Genomic DNA, 19,281 nt, shown 5'->3' on the forward strand with positions numbered 1-19,281 from the left:
TGTTAATTAAAAAATAAAAAAAAAAGAACAACAACACAAAATACTTCCTCAATCACAAGCATTGGCTTCTTTCCTCCACTAACTAATCTCTGGAGACTGTGAAAGCCTCCACCATTATTAAGACTGTGGTGTTGTTTCAAAATAATCTATGCCTGCATTTTTCATAATGAACATATATGTCATCCGGTGCTACATTATAGTTTAGTGGTGCTTTTATAATTGTCTTTCGACAACAGCAGAGATACAGGTAAATAAAAATGGTTGTGTCAATACAACCATGGGATTACTGGATATTTAAAATTAAAGACAAGCTATTTAAAAATAATTTAAGCATCACGGTAAACTCCAGAAAATAGACTTTAATAAAAATTGGTTAATTTATTGCACACCGTTTACTTCAAATGAGGATCAGTAAGAAGGAGTTGCAGGAGTTGTCTACATTACCCCAAGGATATCATGCTAACACATAGGTACTAAAGGTTGTGTGTGTCATCCTAATATTGTTTTGTGGGGCTTTAACAAAGATGGTATGGACATAACTCTATAAACGTATAAGTTACACCAAGGTTTTTAAGTCCTGGATTGATGCTAACGTTAAAGCACTGAAAAAAAATCACAGTTATCTCTCTAAATCCACAGATAAAGCTGTCTCGACTAGATGACAGCTCTGTGGGATCCTGGTTTCAATCATAATGTTGTTAATGCTAATCAAATTGTTTATTTAGTTAAAAGAACAGCATATCATCCCTGTTTGAAAGGACTTTTTTAAGAGACACTGTATAAAACCAGGGTCGGTCTGGAGAGCAATCATTCTATTATCATCCCCCAGCAGCAAAACAAGAATGCATCTGTAGTGAAATATAGATATAAAAAATGCCTTTCAAGCCCTTTTTTGTTTTAACTAGCTCCACACATACTCAAAATAACAGCACTGTGCTTCATAGTGAAATTTTCATTACTTATTATTATGTGGAATTAGCGGTTGTAATAAAACTGTTGTTTAGTACAGCAGATGACGTTTTGCAAGAGAAACACAAAGCTTACCATCATCTTCTCAAAGAGGTCAATGATTTCTTTTTCTGAGAGGTTCATGGACCGCTCATCAAAAAGAGGCTGAGGAACAGGAAGTTCAGTTTGGGTAGACAGGGGATCTGTTGGGTGCTGTATCAGGAGCTTTTCCTTCTTCGTCCCCGTTTTCCTAAAACTGGTAATACGATCACGCTGAAAGAAAACAGATTCATTGACATATTAAAATATCGCACTGCCAGTGAGCTTGTTTTGACTATAAAGTATATGGATCATTAAGAAAAAAAACCATTTTTTAAAACAACTAGATTGAAAGATTGTCTCCTGCTATCAAAAGACAGCACGATTATTATGCACTGATTTCAGGAACAGATGTGTTTCTGCAAACAAATGAAAGTGAGGTTAAAACAAAAAAAACTATAGATTTTTTTTCTTTCATTTTTACTTTGTATTGAAGAAAATAATTACAAAAAATATCTGCCGCATACAGCAAACACCTGTATTTAGTAGATTCCAGTTTGACTTAAAAAACAAACAAACAACTAAATAATATACTTACCGTCAAACCCACAGGATTGCTCAGTTTATGCTCAAGTGATTCTAGCATACAATGCCACTTTGCAAGTTTGCAGGGTAGGGTACTAAGAGACATTCCTTTTTATATTAATTGGTTAATCCTACTCTTATGAATGCAGTAACATTAAGTGTAAAAGCAGAAAAGTATATGAACTGCATGCAACCAGTCACTGTTAGTATTATCAAAGGGAGAGAACATGCTGGATGAATGAACAGATATAAATGAAATTAACAGACAGACATATAATGATGACATACACGATGTCGCAAATGTCAGTATACTGAAGTATTACCGGATGGATCAAACATACTGAAAGCTGATTATTGCAGCAGTAGTACGTAATAATAATATGTTGGCTGTACATCCCAAAACTCATGTAATACTACATGCGTCGGGCTATTTGTTAACTAAGGATATTAAAAAGGCCCCAGGTAAAACCATCTAATCAGAAGTGCTACTAATAATTGCACACTAAATGATCTATGACCTGCTTACAAAAGCAGAGATGCTGAGGGCTAAGTTATGTTCATAATGAAAAATTTAGGCAAACAGACCTTGTTGGTGCAGAGTGCACTACAATAAAAAATGTCTTTCACGGCACAGCTTTAGAGAGCGCTACTGCGGACAGACTTATCATTATTTGCTAATGTGTAAAAACCCACGGTATCATTTTGCCACATGATGTAACTCATATACAGTTAAAATGGCAATTTAAACAATTTGCTTCTGGCACATTTGATCCATCCATATACTTCAGTTAAAAGTCCCATGCAGCTATAAGAAAACGTGAGAGGATGTAAAACAAAACTAATCACACCAAAATTAAACCAAGCACCTTACCATATCATCAGCCAATGTTTTTATGTGTATGTTCTGTTGGAGGGAGGGCACAGTGTGAAAAACAATCCAACAGAAAACGACAACACTGGCAAGTGCACGTCCCATCTCAAGTGTTTTCACATGTACAGTGTCCCCTGGATACCGCAGCGTTTTCTTCTCTCTCTTTGGTATCACAGAGTAGAAAATGGTGTTGCATTTCCCTCTGAGATACCAAATTAAATTTTTAATAATGCTTGCATACATTAGAGAATACATAAAACACATGTGCAAATTGTCTTGGTACCACAGAGGGCAATAGCTCATTCCTGTCTTGAGCAAATACTGTACATGTGCATATGCAGGATATGGTAACACTTGATGATCCCAGACAATAGGGTAAAAGTAAAAATGTTTGTGTTCAAGAATGAACACGACAAATACAAGCACACAAAATGAGGTCCATCAGAAAGCACCCATAATCAAACACATCCACATCAGGTTAAAAAAACCCCAGAAAAACCCAATAACATGCAAGTTAGCACTGCTAGGTTAAAGTTTTGTGTATTCCCAAAATAATACATTTTCCCAGGGAATGTAGTTACAGCATGACACAATTAAACACCAAAAGCTTCTTTTATTCCTGTAATTTGTGTTCTGAAGAGCATCCTTTGTAGTGACAGTGGCCCAAAAAATTCAACCGCTTCTCCTAATCCAGATATTTATCTTCATCTCAGACACACTAAGAATGGCTACTGCCAAAGGCTTGTGGCTCGGCAAGGGACAGCCATTTGAAACACACCTCAAATGGGAATCAGTAGCAACGCTGCCATATGCTGTGGCGCTCGGCTGTAAAGTACTAATGAGTGGGGAGATGTGGGGTAGCGATGGCCATAAAGCCTGCCTCCAGCCGCGGATTTCTCCACTATTCTAATCAGGAAACTACTGATGCTGGGGCGAGCAAACAGATTGGCGCTAACCTGCACCTCCCTCTGTGTGTCTTCATCGGCTGTCGCTCTGGGCAACACCGAGCAGACACTCAAACTGCCATATCTATCACTAGTTTTGTCGGCTACAACTGATCAACAGTTGGGAGATAAAGCTATTGACTAGAAAGAACAAAGTCTCGATGTGCAGTGTTACCTAAGCTGTTTTTTCAAGTTAAAATAACACAGGCGGCGTTACATATAGAGGGTTCTGCTGGGGATGTCCAGGTATTTGTTTCGGTATTGTGAAAGCCTTTATTGCTTTTAAAAAGGCAGCATGACACTTCCCAACATGTGTAACGCTAATAATTTAACCCGAGCAACAACTTTTCTCATTTGTAACTCAGTACGTATGTATCATTAAGCCCAGCATTCTCTAGCAGCCTAAAACTGTGTGAAACAATAGCTAATTTTCAAATGGAGTACTTAAACATTTTCTAATCAATTTAACAACAATCAAACCACTGTTTGGTTAATTGCCTTGACTTGAGGGCCTTTCCTTGCCCATTATCTTGGCAACATTGCAACATTGCAATTTAACATCTAACAATTAAGCTTGCATGTCCTCTGGGCTTCTCCCGCTTATTAAAGTAAACTTTTTCATCATAATAAATGTTTATTACCAAACACATATTTCTCTAAATAACCTAATCAAATTAGCTCTGGGTCCCTCCTTAATCAAATATGATTATGAGTCCATGCAGATCCTTAAAAATGAAAACACAAAGCAATATCCCACAACTTGAGAACCAATTTGGGGACACAAAACCATACAAGTATGCATATTTCCTACAATAAATGTTAAAATTAATATTACAAACTATAATTAATGTTAGTATTACATTAATTCGTGTAAAGATATAAAATATCACCAGGTGGAAGGAGAAATACGTTTCTTTTCCAGGCTGGACAAAAGACTAGTTTTGTTTCAAAGTGACTATAATTGCATATCTTTTAAATAGCAACGCTTGTTATACTCAACCAATTAAACAAGACCATCTGCGTGATGTCATTTTAACTCACTCACTGGAACTATCACTATAAAATCAGTAGCCACGATGCCACTGTAAAATGGGTTTAGAAGGAAATTAGCTTTTACTTTAATTAGTTCTAATAATAAAAAAGAATTACTGTGAGATAGCCATTGTTGGCAGTAAGGCCTGTAACACAAAGTGCTTCTGACAGTTCTTGGTAAATTCATTAAACTACCTCGTGTCCCTGTTTAATCAGACGCTCTGTTCATCTACATTCTAGCAGATTTTAGCAACGATTCCTGATTTTCAGCAAGAAAAATTTAAATTTTGGGGAAATAAAATCAAAGCTGATGAAAGAGACTTTAAGAAAACTGTAAAAATTGTATAATTAGCCTTGAATGCTGGCAAGTAAGCATCAGTAGCACAGCAAAAAAAACAAACCTTGTGTTTTATTAGGCGCTCATTTGTTTAACTTCTGTTGCTTATTCAGAAAATTTAAATTAACAAAGTTATTGTCAACAGAAAAATATTTTTTGGGGCAAAAAGAAAATATTTTATCTCTTTATTAATATAGAGGGTTTTTTTTAACAATATAAAGCACATTGAGGCAACTGTTGTGGTTTCACATTTTGTAAATAAAATTACATTTACATGAGTTATCAGCTTGCATTGAAACTTACTTAAAATACATACTTATCTTAATTTTGTGTCCAAGTAAGAAACGAATTATTGTGAACGCATCATTATCAAAACACAGCAGCTTAGCAGTGATGACCTCAATTCAGTAAAGCATTCAGAAACCTGTACGTCAACATAGTACACCTGTCTGAACACTGCAGATTATACACAGATAGCCACAGTTACATGTCTGTGGTCATTGTCAAACCACAGTTAAAAACACGAGGCGAATATTGACCTGTTCTAAATGTCAGTATAAAGGCCGTTCAAATTTGGTCTGCTGCTCCTCAACATTTCAAAAGAGTACACTAGAGCTCCCACTCGAAAACCATTCATCTAGAGATACTGTGTGGATTATGCTAAAAAGCTGCTTTCCTCCGAAGAAAAACAAAGCACCGCAAAACTGTCACACTACATCGGAGGGTAACGCTTGCTCGTCGTTGTCATATCAAACAACAAAATTACATAATTTGTCTTTGTGTAATCTGATAAGATCTGCTGCACTACCAATGTACTGATCAGTTTGAAAGGAGTGGCATCAGACACACAGAATACGGTCCGTGTAACTGAATTAGACCAAGTCAAAACAAATTAATTCATCTAAATAAATCCTGTTACAATGGCTTCTCAATGACTGCTTTTGCAAACACAGAGATAATGCAAGACACTGCCTAAGCTAAAGATTTCTCAGTGCGCACGTATTCTGCTTGACGGTATGTATCAAGGTTTTCCATATGTTTGCACAGGGAGGATAATGTTTTCAAGCAAAGCATGGAGGTGGAGAAAAGAGGCAAAAAAGACACTGAGACACAATTTAAACCTGGCAATCAATGTGACTTATATTTCAATTAGAACACATTTACTATCACACTGAATGTAGCTGTCACATAGAAATACAAGTTCCCTCATCGTGCTTTTCCACTCACAATATTCCAATAATTCTTTCTGAATCGTTAAATGACAATAAACATCTGCTCTATAGCCTTGAGTGTGATTATTATTTAAACTACATGTTTTCTATCTTAGCGGTTCCGACACTTCCCGGAGAGATTTTTGAAATCTCTGAACATCTTTGGAGATTAATATCTACAGCAGGTCTATTAACATCAGTCAGTTTTACACAGCCAAGGAGCTTATTGAAAGATGTATTGAAGGAATTCAGAGAATTGCTACTTTGATAAAAACTAGCAATTTGAAGATGTCACTAAGGGAAACTGAATTTGAAATAGTCTGATTTTTACAGACTAACAATATCATAACTAACAAAGAGATTAATAAAAAATAGCTTGACAAGACAAATAAAAAAGATTTCACTGCCACAAAGCATGTCTATCCAGACTTGTGAGCAAATTTACAAGTGGCTCAGTGTGAGAAGTGAATCAGTGTTTTATTTTCAGTCAGACTGAGAGAGCCGCATATGAAGTGGTACATCGTAACAACAGAAATACCTATATTAAAACACTTGTGAAATCTGAAAGATTCTGACTCCTATGTGCCCTACATGCTTCACATAGTGTCATTACTGTAGGCACTGCCACAAGCATACACACACGGAAAGACAAAAACACACACAACCAAGGACAGCAGATAACAGAAAAACATATTAAAGGCAGAATGACACATTTGTCATCTCAATAAAGTGAAGTAACGATTCAATCGAGCTCATAAAATAAGGTTGCTCTCCTAAAAAAGACCTGACATAAACACTTCTCCCTCAGTGTTTAATATTGACGTAGGTTACTTTGCTTTATTTTATTTAGGTTTGAAAAAAAACGCAGTTAATTTAAAAATGGAATGCAGCACGTTTCTGTGAGTGTCTTTAAAAGTGTGTGAGTTTGTGGTAGCCTTATTAGTCTCATGGAAGTGCTGGTACTGCTTAGTTTCCCAAAACAGATACTGAAAAGAGGAAGCACACAAAAGCTAGTACAGCTAAGATTTGAATGGCTCCACAATGGATGGTCTGACCATGTGACTGGGGACTAGCACAGTACTGCCCTCGGGTTATCTCCATCTCTTTTGAAAGCAAATTCTTACTGTATCCTTGAAGGTGGCAAGATATGTGGTCATTATAAGAGCTGAGGTTTGTAAGAAAAGAAGGAGATATTTTTACACTGATCATAACATCACATAAAGTGTCATTTGTATTTTAAAGTCTACTGAAATTAACCTGATCTGGCAAACATTTTTTTTCCAACTGCGAGAGGAATTTTGCAGCAGACGCTTTCCTCTGAAATTCGGCTTAAAACATGCCATGTTCACACCTGCTATAGCAGTTGTTTTCCCTAATTGCTGACAAGTGCAAAAACATGTGAACCATGACCTTGTTTTTATCTGCAGGCTGTTGACTAAATGGTGTGTAATGAAACTGTACGTAACACCAGAGCCAGGCAGCAAAATGTTTAAAATAATAGTCCCGGTGCGCCCAATAATATGCTTTTATAAATGTCACAGGAGTGACTATATCGGTAACATTCAATTCTACCACTGTATTTTAAATGTTGACTCATCCATGACACACCCATGTTAAGCCTTTCTCACTTGTCTAGCACTGACCTCCCTTCACTGACCATCCTTTATCACACGAGGTTCATTTAAAACAAATTAAATTAAATTAAAATACACTTTTTCATCTGGCTTCAGCCTCTCCACATTGTGTTTTCTACATTATTAACTGGATGTTGGTCCAACAACATGCAAAATGTAAAGACACTTCTTTCATTAGGCCTACATCGAGCTCAGTGGAAGCTCTGTCAGAACATGCAATCTACTCATGAATCATCCTAACTGTCGAATAAGCAAATCCCAAGTATGATTCATGCATACATGGACATGACATATATGCATGTCATACAAGTTTTACTGAGGCAGCCAAAAAACAAACTTCCTATTTTCATGTCTCAGATCTCATCCACTGATACACGTGAATAAGGCTCATGACAGAGGGGGACTTTAAAGGAGTGAATGTGTTTCTTCCACTGTGTGACTAAAGCATTCGTCACCACTTCCTCTCTCAAACTTCCTGAATGTCATTAAAAGACTCACATGTGGTCTGTTTCCTGCTGTTGCTCACACCCCCCCCCCCCCCAACACAATGCCAGTCATGTTAATATAATAACAGAGTATGTAAAAAATATAAAAAAGAAAGTTAGTATGACAAAATCTTGTCAAGACTGGCCAAATAAAATGCAGGGCATACCTACAGTATTGTGCAAAAGTCTTGAGCCTCCCCTCATTTCTTTGTTTCCAAGCAGCTAGACAGTCTTCTAATTTCTTTAAGTAGAGCAATAGTTCTCCAAGCTTTCTTGAAGGTCTAAACTTTGCTTTGGCTACTTTTTGCACTGATTCTCAGCCCAGCCATTATATCTGATCAATTTCCTTGCAATGTTTATTTGTTTCTTTAGGCCATTTAACAGTCAGCCTATTGCTAAAATGTATAATTTGTTTGCATTTCTTTGGCTGAATCCTTAAAATGCTTGAAGAAACTGGACAATTGGAGGAAAAAATGGTTGACCTAAAGAACAGTAGCTGGACATTTTTCTTAAGAAATGGATAAATATCCAGCCAAGATCTACTTTTTGCCATAGGCTCAAAAGAAATAGTCTCAGTGGACGGCTGACTGTCAAGGAGCAATTCTTAAAAAAATGAAAGTTGGGAGAAAAGCTGAGATAAGATAGATTACATAAGCAATCAACTGTGGCAACAGCTCTTATGAAGTGATGAAATTTAAACTCTGTGGTTCAAACTGTCATCAGTATGTACAGAGAAAAGCAGGAAGGAGCTAGAACAGTGAGTGTCTATAGCTTTCTGTAAAACACGGTGGAGGCTCAGTCATGATTTGAGGCTGGATTCAGCCAGTGTTCTTCTTAAGACTGATGCAATTATGAATGCAGGAAAGTACCATCAGATTTTGTTCCTCTGTCCAATACCACATGGAAAGCATCTGATTGGAAATGCCTACATTTCTCAGCATGACGATGATGTCAAACACACTACCAAATCTGTGTAAGCAAACCGAAAAACTATCAGTCATGGATTGACATCCTCAGAGCTGATAATCTCTGGATTATTTAAGCAGCGTGGAAACATCTTGACATAGAACAAAAAAAATCTTAGACTCCTTAAAGAAATTGCAAGAGAGTTAGGCTGTTTGCATGAATAAGCTTTGTTATAGTGTATATATTGACTTTCAAGATCATCAGAATTGTACAAACTCTGGTTTTGCCTTACGCTTCGTATTTAGATGCATTTTTGTAATCTTTTCAATAAGTTGCTGCACCCATTTCTCATTTTCCTTGCAAAATATAAAGAAATATTTTAATATATTTTACCACAGCACTGTAAATGGCTCAAGTGTGTGACAAGCTGACAGCTTGTGTTAACCACATGCCAACATGACCTAAAATGATTTCCGAGGCTTCCCTAAAGCTCACGTATCAAAATGTCAGATGCATCAAATGACACAAAAAAACAAAACAAAAAAGTAATTCAAAGTATGCTTCATGATGTGATACTATCAGCAGTGTTAGAAGTATGAGCTTTACCCATTACTAAAGTATGTGCTTGTTTCCCGTCTCCTACATGATTAAAATAGAATAAAATAAACTCCATTTAACTAAATGAATGCCCGACAATATTTTCATGGACCGACCTTTAAGGTGTCGCGGATAAATACAACAAAATAAAACTAGTACCGGTACCGAAAAAAAGAAGATTTATTCATAACACACGTGAAAAGACCCAGGAAAACTGAGTTAACGATAAAAACGATAACAAAATAACGCCGAAAACCGATAAAAACCCTGAAAACTATACATTTCACACCTGAGCCTCAACTCTCGCGGCCCGGTACCAAACGACTCACGGACCGGTACCGGTCCGAGGCCCGGGGGTTGGGGACCGCTGTGCTAGATGATGATGCTGACGGTTTCTGGGGCCAGTAAAGTTACCCAGCTTCAATGCAATAATAATCAATTTCCTACTTAGCTGTCCACATAGCTATTCAATATATATTATTATACACCAGACAGTTTGATATGTCACAACATAAAAATCACAGATATAAAAAAATACAATTAATTACTAGTACACCTGACTAAAACTGCCAGCCTATTTTCATGACAGCAATGCTTCTGAGACCAAATCTATGATACAGTATGTGTCACACTGCTATCCTTGCTATCAGGAGTAGAATATGGCAGCTAACAGCAAACTGGTTAACTCTAGCACAGAACCAGCTTCAGTGTGACCCTACAGATCCCTGCTACACATTTACAAAAGTGGTATCAAGTTTTTGGTTTTTTGTGGGGTTTTTTGTTGCTGCTTTTTTAATAAACCTCTTTCACTGCCCAGTGCCTTGTGGCTGTGTCATGACATCCGGCCTCTCTCTTCCATATTTCCTGCAAATACTCCACACTTTCATTTGTCACCTTATTCACAATAACCAGGCCAATCCTTACTTATGTGATCATTATTATCTCATTTCTCACAATAGTAGAATTTTGGTTTTTTTTACCTTGAATATAAATGCCTTTCAGCATGAATGTGACATTATCGTTTTGAACACTTGTTTTTTCTTTAAATACGCCTTTCCACATTGTTGACACATGACACATAATCTGCATGCTTTGCTTCAATGTGCAACCACGATGTATTATAAATCCTGGTGGTGCAAAAAAATGTAATGGATGCATCTGAAATAGGAATTGGTCTCACTAAATCTGACATAGAGTTTTGCAGTATAATCTGAAGCCACTAAAATTACTTATATCTGCACACTTTTAGAGCGTTACGGAAACTGTTTTCCACAAATGCCCTTTATCTTCAAAAACCAACGTTTACCATGCACTAACAGTATGTCTGCCATATTTTTAAAACTTATTTTAACAACACTTAATAGGGACTAATAACATGTAATATTTGCCAAAACATAGTTAATGAGTGTTTCTGATTTTAGTTCAGCTTATGAACCACAAATAATGAAACAATCTGGCAGGCTCATGCTGCAACAGCAACCAACTGTCAAAAGAAAAAAGGAAGCAGAGCAAAAGTGCATCTGATAACATGGAATAATAACTCAGAATTAATTTAATAGGCTCGAAGCCAACATAAAACAAATAGGATCCTTTTTTTAATTTTATTTTTTTTCCTTTAGGGGTGCAACGATACTCGTATCGGTATTGAGCCGTTCGATACAGTGCTTTCGGTTCGGTACGCATATGTATCGAACAATACAAAACTGTAAATTTATTTTATCAACTTTTCTTCTGACGATGCTGTCTGTGTTGAGCCCTCAGTGGATCTGCGTTCGACTACTCCGCCTAGGCTGCACTGTCGAGCGCAGATCCACTGAGCGCAGCGCAGATGAACGCTGACAGCACTAGTGGGAACACAACATTTACGCCGACAGCATCCTAGTGCAAAGACAAGTGGAAGCAGACAAAAACAACAAGCATGCATGCTACAAACTTTACCCGAGTCATTTAGACAGCCGTTAGCACAGGATTCTCCTTATGGGGACCTGATATGTTTAATATGCTGCTGAGAATATAGCCCAGAAGAAGCGTATAGTAGAGCTTTTATTTTGGAAAGAGCCATTTCTCTGTAATAAACTCTCTTTTCCAAAGATGAGGGATTTCTCCATCAGATAGATTTATTTTTTTTATTTTGTTGTTTCAGCAACATTAAATTTAAAAACTGTACTTTTGAGTTAAAATATATATTTATAATTTTAATAAATGACAAATTAAAAAGGCATGAACGTTTTTTTGTATCAAGAAAATATCGAACCGTGACACCAAAGTATCGAACTGAACCGAACCGTGATTTTTGTGTATCGTTGCACCCCTACTATCCTTGTATCCTTCACATTTCATATCTAAACAAATTGCCGTACAGACATGCATGTTCTTTAAAGCTTAAACCACTTTACTCCCAACCAACCATTTCACCAATTTGCAATCGATGTGTATTATAAATTAATTAGGTTAAGGAGAAGATGCTTATCACAGTACTACAAAGCAAACTATTGACCAGTTTGCTCTGCGGTGCAAACAGGAACAAACGATGTTTGAGATTCTGAATACTTTAAACAATTTTCTTATAGAAAGAAACAAGTACAAATTGTATACATCATTACATTACCTGTCAAGCCTGCAGGCAATAAAGAAGATTGGATCTTATACTGTGTATTGACAAATTGGAAAGTTTGATCATCAGCACTTTTATTGTTGTAAAATCGTTGTATCTTACAATAGGGACTCATGACGGGGGACATGGACCCGTACAAAGCCGCGTCATATAACGTGCGGAGGGCGGTGAAAGAGGCGAAGCAGCGCTACGGGAGGAAACTAGAGTCACAACTCCAACAGAGTGACTCTAGGAGCCTGTGGCGGGGACTAAGGACAATAACGGACTATAAAGCACCAACAACCGGTATGACGAACGCGGCCGTGACTCTGGCAGACGAGCTGAACACTTTCTATGCTCGCTTCGAGGCTGCAGCTAAGGTCTCCAACAATGCTAGTGTTAGCGGCGCTAACGGCTGCAGACAGGAAGATACTGCCAGCACCGGAAACGTGCTCGTCATCTCCGAGCATGAAGTAAGGAGAGCCTTCAAGAGAGTGAACACCAGGAAAGCAGCAGGACCAGACGGCATCCCAGGTCGTATCCTAAGAGACTGCGCATACCAGCTAGCTCCTGTGTTCACTGAGATATTCAACATCTCTTTATCTCAGTCGGTGATCCCCACATGCTTCAAAGAGTCCATCATTGTTCCTGTCCCGAAGAAACCCCACCCTGCTTCTCTCAATGACTATCGCCCTGTAGCCCTCACCTCAGTAGTGATGAAGTGCTTTGAACGCCTGGTCAGAGACTTCATCATTTCTTCACTACCAGACACACTGGACCCACTACAGTTCGCTTACCGTCCAAATCGTTCCACAGACGATGCCATCTCTCATCTCCTCCACACATCACTCACTCACTTGGACACTAGAAGGGGGAATTATGTTAAAATGCTCTTCATAGACTACAGCTCTGCATTTAACACCATAATTCCCTCCACACTCACCACCAAGCTGGAGCATCTGGGACTCAGCTCATCTATGTGTCAGTGGATCTCCAACTTCCTAACTGGCAGACCACAGGCAGTAAGGATGGGCGGACATGTCTCAGCCTCCACCACTCTCAGCACTGGAGCCCCCCAGGGGTGTGTTCTGAGCCCCCTGCTGTACTCTTTGTACACATATGACTGTGTGGCCACTACCAGCTCCACCACCATCATCAAGTTTGCTGACGACACCGTCGTGGTGGGCCTGATCTCTGATAACAACGAGACGGCCTACGTGAAGGAGATTAGGAATCTGGAGAACTGGTGCCAGAGGAACAACCTCCTTCTAAACGTCAGTAAGACAAAGGAGCTGATAGTGGACTTCAGCACTAAGCAGGAGAGGAACTACCAGACCCCCGTCATCAACGAGTGCCCAGTGGAGAGAGTGGACAGCTTCAAATACCTCGGAGTTCACATCACGCAGGACCTGTCATGGTCCTGTCACATCAACACCGTGGTGAAAAAGGCCCGACAGCGTCTCTACCACCTCAGACGCTTGAGAGACTTCCAACTGCCCTCCAAGGTGCTCAGGAACTTTTACTCGTGCACCATAGAGAGCATCCTGGCGGGAAACATCTTAACCTGGTTCGGGAACAGCACCATGCAGGACAGACGAGCTCTACAGAGGGTTGTGCGGTCAGCTGAGCGCACCATCCGCTCCGAGCTCCCTGACCTGCACTCAATCTACAGCAGGCGGTGCTGGACCAAGGCCAGGAAGATCGTGAAGGACCTCAGCCATCCCAACAACAGACTGTTCTCTCTGTTGAGGTCAGGAAAGCGATTCCGCTCCCTGAAGACCAACACAGAGAGACTGAGGAGGAGCTTCTTCCCGCAGGCGATACGGTCTCTCAATCACACCACCACACAGTACTGACCCACACATATGGTTCTTACACACACACTGGACTTTCTGGACATTGGTTTTGCACAACACTGGTCACTACATTCTTCATTTCCAGTTAATACTTGTACAGCTGCTGTTATTGTGTATATATTTATTTATATTTAGATTTCTTCATACATTCTTATATAGTTCTATATTGTGTATTGTGTATTTTGTTGTACAGTTATTTTATTTTCAACTTTAATTTATATATTTTATCTTATTCTTCCCAGTTAAATTTACCCTTCATTCTAATTTGTGTTGTACAGTTATTTCATTTTTAACCTTAATTTATATTTTATTCCTTCCTAGTTAAATTTACCCTTTTTAATTTTTCATATTTATTTCCTATCTTATTCATAGCCTTTTCCTTTTTTGTTTTCTTTAGGTCACGAGCAGTTGTCCAAGCATTTCACTACATATCGTACTGTGTATGACTGTGTACGTGACAAATAAAAATTTGAATTTGAATTTGAATTTGAATATAGCCCCACACAAAAACAGCTGGAAATGACACATAATGCACCAGAAGAAACAAAAAAGCTGGCTGATCCCAGTCACTTATGCAGATTCATTGTAGGCTCTATAAAGACTTCCTACATAACTCTAAATCAGACTTTATTCACAAGGGGTCACCCCAACCACACTGAAAGCACTTCTTAGTGCAACCTCCAAGGGATTTGTGTCTCCTCGAAACGTGAACGTGTAAACCACTACACCACAGAGCCACCAGAGCTAAAGCATTTGATAAATATACTGAGTACTTCAGCATAGTCTTGCCACAATGTTGGTCTAACTTTGATAAAGTATAGTGAAAAATATTGATATTCAATACAGTAGTTTTCACACAGTGTAGAATAAAGAAAGGCATGCATGTGCTTAGGTCTACTACAATATACATATATATAACTGAGAACTGGTTCCCAGTTATTGGTTCCCACATTCCTAATCCTAATATTTAACGTCTCAGTGTTATTATTATATTTATGCAATGTGATGCTTCCTTCCTCTGAGTTGCTACACTATGAGATCATCTTTTAATCTGGAATTCAAAAGGAGTAAAAGTTCTCTCCCTCTCGGTCAAACCAGCTCCTCTGAATTCCTTTTACTAAAGAGCTCATGCCATCTGGCTGTTCTCCTGGATGTCATACTTTTGCAAAACTTCAAGACAAGGACATTATAACAAAGAGAAGCTAGGAACTATTGAAAATTTGAGTTATGACCCAAAAGACTGCAGTGCTGTTGTAATGTCCTTGGCTATGCTGAGTATCTACACCCTGGGCCCATAGCCCAAATGGTGTTGCCGTGATGTAATGCTGCCCAGTGACTTGTTAAACAAACACACAGCTTTCAGTGTTTTTCCTCTAAAGACTGATTTGACTTTGCATTGACCAAACCACAGCAGTTTTTGCATTTTCTTATCACCAAAGCACATGGGACAGTGCTCTTTAGCAGCGCTAGGTGTGATTATGAAACCAGTACTTTGATGCTGTTTACAGCCGGTATTACCCCTCCCTCAAGTCTGTTCCACATCCACACAGCCTGCACTGCATGCCAAAAATGTCACAACACAACCCTGCATATGTGTATTAAAATTTAGAGATTTAGTTGCATAGCGCTTGCACTTTTGTTGCATTAGCCCTTTAAACAGCTGAATTTGTTTAATTTAGCTTATTTACATGACTGTGGACAGCTAAAAAGTTGGGATAAACACAAGAGGACAAATCAAAACTGAACTCAAGGAAGAATAATCAGCTTCCTCTTTCAAACTTAAAGCTAATGTTAGTATTTTTGCAACAGCCGCATTTGAAGCTGCCTTCTGCTTCTGCCTGTTGTGCTCAGAGAGTTGCGCAACAGAGAACACGCCTGACCATGAGACCATTTTTTTAGTAAAACAAAACCAAACACTGGTCTTACATAGACTTCTTGAGTGATTTACTGACTGATGATGTCATTCTGGCACTCTCGCAAACATCTTAAACTTGGGAGGCAGGATAGTCAAGAGTTTAAGGCTGTCGTAACGATTTCTTAAAGGAACACCCATTAGTAGCTCTGGGAGTGCATGTCAATTCGCCCCACTTTGGGATTTCCTGTCAGGCAGTTATTTTGGCCACTCTTTCCTTTACCTTAACTTTGGTGTAAACAACCAGCAATTTCCTTTGTGTGTTTCAGTTTTAGGACAATTACTAAAAAATGCTAAACATGCAATAATGCTCAAAAACAATGAGCACCACCTAAAGAAATATCAGAGGCATTAACAAAAACATTTCATTCAGAATGTTGTCCTTCAATCATTCCAGTATGCTTGAGTGAAGACAGAAACACTAGTCAATCTAAACTGTGCCGTTTTCAGTTCCCTATTTAGGAACTGTGGCTGCAACTAAACTTGTGACCTACCCAGCCAATAAGTCACAACATAAAGCAACACTAACAGAGCTCACAATGAAGATTTGGGAGGTGACATGAGAAAGTTGCACAAAGTTCAACGGCAGCCGAACTTTCCCTTTTTCCACAAATGTGGAAAAACAGACGTGAAAATCAAACGGCAGCCAAGCTTTTTTGTTTCTGGTCATGGAAAATAACTTTAAACCACTGCTTTCTGCAAGCACTGACGGCATGCAGGCACTGACGTGCACTTCACACCCTCAGCATTACAGTTTAGATTTATCATTTAACATGGCACTGTGGACGGTAAATAAAAGATTGTAGCTACAGTTTACCAAATAAGGAAATTACAGATTTTGGAGAGATGCTGTTTACACAATTCCTCAGAAGAGTGTATTAGTTTCTCCCAGGAACTTTTAAGAACAGCATGACTAAAAAAAACAAAAGTGATTGTTTAAGCATTTCCACATAAGCCAAAACAAAACTTCCACCAAATCTTGCAATGTCATTTCAGGGCAAGATATGGCGTGCAGGACCTAATGACACCACGGCTTTAATGATGTAGATTCGGGTTTGCTACTTTTCTAAATAAGCACAATCCTTCCTCTGGTTAAACTACTGCACAAAGTCCATCCAATGTAATGACGATAAATTAATGTTAAATGGGTTTTCAGTTGTTATCTCATAGACACTGCCCAAGGGCTGCCTAAGGACAAGTTTTATCAATTGCACACACTCATGCTGTTCATAAATCGCCCCCACAAACCTCATGTACATCATGCTGTACACTGAGTCATACAGTAAATTAACTTGTGCTTTGTGTGCATATTAATATAAGACCCCCAACTGTCACAACAAGGATGCTCTTCAAAAACCTATCAGGAGATGTATTGACAGGAATAATCACATGATGCACTGAGTGCCTCGAAAATTGAAGCACTCAGCGAAACAGTACCTCTTTGCTCAACTCTAGCTGCTATTAGCCCCTACATTAAACCATAACAACAACACATGAATTACTGTTTGTGTCTCGTCCTGCACTAAACAGGGAAGTTCTGCATCGAGAATATGCTTTGTCCTGCTCCTTGGTTTCATCATGAGCTTTAAAAGTAAAAGGAAGACTGTCCTTAGCATTTACAATAAATCTTTTTTCTTTTTTGACACAGACCTAACATGAAACCTTCTGCAGCTGCAAAGCAGTGCAACTTTCTGGGTCTTAATAAAGTTGAGTGTGACATAATGGGCTGCTTCTGGGATTACAGGATGTGTCAGTTGACTTACACCCTAGTTCCACGCACGTTACACACGAGTGAGCTATTAGAATACCTACCAGCTTTTTGTTTTTACCCTCATCCTCGCTGGATTTCTTTTTAGAGGGCTTATTTGGATCCTCCCCACCGCTGGCTTGATCCATTGCAGCTTTAAGTTAATTTCCCTTCCAGAAACGCCTAATGCGACGTCCTCAAACGCTGACAAACTCCACCGGTGGGCTATTTCAACACACTTTTTACTAGACGCTCTCCAAGTTATGTGTTTTCAAAATTCATTCCGTTTAAAAGGCTGAAGAACAATTTCAAGTTTCAAATAGCATCCAAAAGAGTCGAGGAGTTTGCTTGAAGAAGAGGTGTGGTAGGGTGGATACACGTTCTCCTCGGCGTAGCAGTATGTCAGCTCACACGCGGGGGAAAAGCTAGAAAGTAACACAAGAGTGTGCAAACAACAACTGATTAGTCCAACATATTCACCCGGGTTTTAAGTTTCAACAAATGCTTTGTCTCCACGCGTGTTTCCATAAGCAGCAGTGTTTAATATGCAGAATGCATTCAGTAAAGACATCTAACCGTGAACGGTAAAACAGATCCACCTGAGTTAGCTATAAATAGCCATCAATTATTTTTATATTTTTCTTCTAAAGTAGCATTTAATTGACCCCCTGTTTATGGGAACAGGCGGCTAAATTGTTGCAGAAAGCAAAGTTACAACCGTGTAACTTAGCAATAGAGGAGTAATAGAGAGACAAAAACGTTTCAGGCTGCCCTGACAGTTTTTAACGTGCCTCGTCAAAGCCACTATTTAACTGTCATTAATCAGAATATATATACAATTGCTGTACTATAGGGAAATCACCGTTGTTCTCTTGCTTAGAATACTTTACACTGCTGTACACAAGCGAGCAATGGGCGACCACTGCCCGGCAAGCACTGTTTATTTTAGCGGACACAGTAGCACACCAGCACGTATGAAACCATATCAAATCCAAACGTGAAGATTAAATAAAAGAAAAAGAAAACTAAAAAAAAAATAAAAATCCCATCCAGGGCTTACCTTTACAACCAAACGTGAATACCAGGCCCACGGAAATCCCGCCCACCCGTTTTTGACTGGACTTTGAAAGACTGAATGACGTAGAATTCAAGCTACTATTGGGCAGATGTCTTGGCAGTCACGAGGTCGGCGTGGCGTCGGTTGTGACGGAGAGGTCGCACCGATTTCACACAACGTGGATGGGGTTCAGGCAGTTGTAAGAATAGATCTGTAACGGAGGCACCGTGTGAGCGGCTGAGCGCGGATAGGAAGCAGGGCGGGAATCTGCGTCTGGGAAACACACCCAGTGTGTATACGTGTGCGCGTGTGTGTTTATTAATATTAGCACACACACACGCAACTTTTTGTGTCTGCAGAAACAGCTGGTGCCATTGTTACCCAGCTATACAATGGAGTGCATCATATAGGCCTGGCTGTTTGCGACTGCATAAAGACAAAAGGTAGATGCAGATGTGCGTTTGAGGAGAAGACCCCAGGCACTAAAATAAGTAATTAATCAGGTGTAATATCTTTAATTGGTGGGC

The 19,281-nt window shown here is 39.0% G+C and overlaps 1 protein-coding gene across 8 annotated transcripts in view; it reads right to left on the bottom strand.

Annotated features, from left to right (window-relative positions):
* diaph2 (diaphanous-related formin 2) overlaps positions 1-18,923 on the bottom strand; it is a 378,860-nt gene extending 359,937 nt beyond the window's left edge. For 4 of the 8 annotated variants that reach the window (XM_085428893.1, XM_085428885.1, XM_085428873.1 and 1 more), the window contains exons 1-4: positions 18,758-18,916; positions 17,763-18,122; positions 2,444-2,476; positions 1,045-1,221 (exon numbers count right to left, since the gene is read on the bottom strand). In XM_085428893.1, coding sequence (XP_085285019.1) covers positions 1,045-1,221; positions 2,444-2,476; positions 17,763-17,846 — 294 coding nt within the window. In that variant the 5' untranslated portion in view covers positions 17,847-18,122; positions 18,758-18,916. Of the gene's footprint in view, positions 1-1,044; positions 1,222-2,443; positions 2,477-17,762; positions 18,123-18,559; positions 18,688-18,757 lie in introns of those variants that run through there. The other 4 variants (XM_085428909.1, XM_085428900.1, XM_085428867.1 and 1 more) reach the window with 4 other exon arrangements.
* Positions 18,924-19,281: the final 358 nt, after the last annotated feature.

Source organism: Rhamphochromis longiceps, linkage group LG2 (genome assembly GCF_057381845.1).
Source record: "Rhamphochromis longiceps isolate RC_006_pf linkage group LG2, R_longiceps_female_GT1.1, whole genome shotgun sequence".
Classification (NCBI taxonomy): domain Eukaryota; kingdom Metazoa; phylum Chordata; class Actinopteri; order Cichliformes; family Cichlidae; genus Rhamphochromis; species Rhamphochromis longiceps.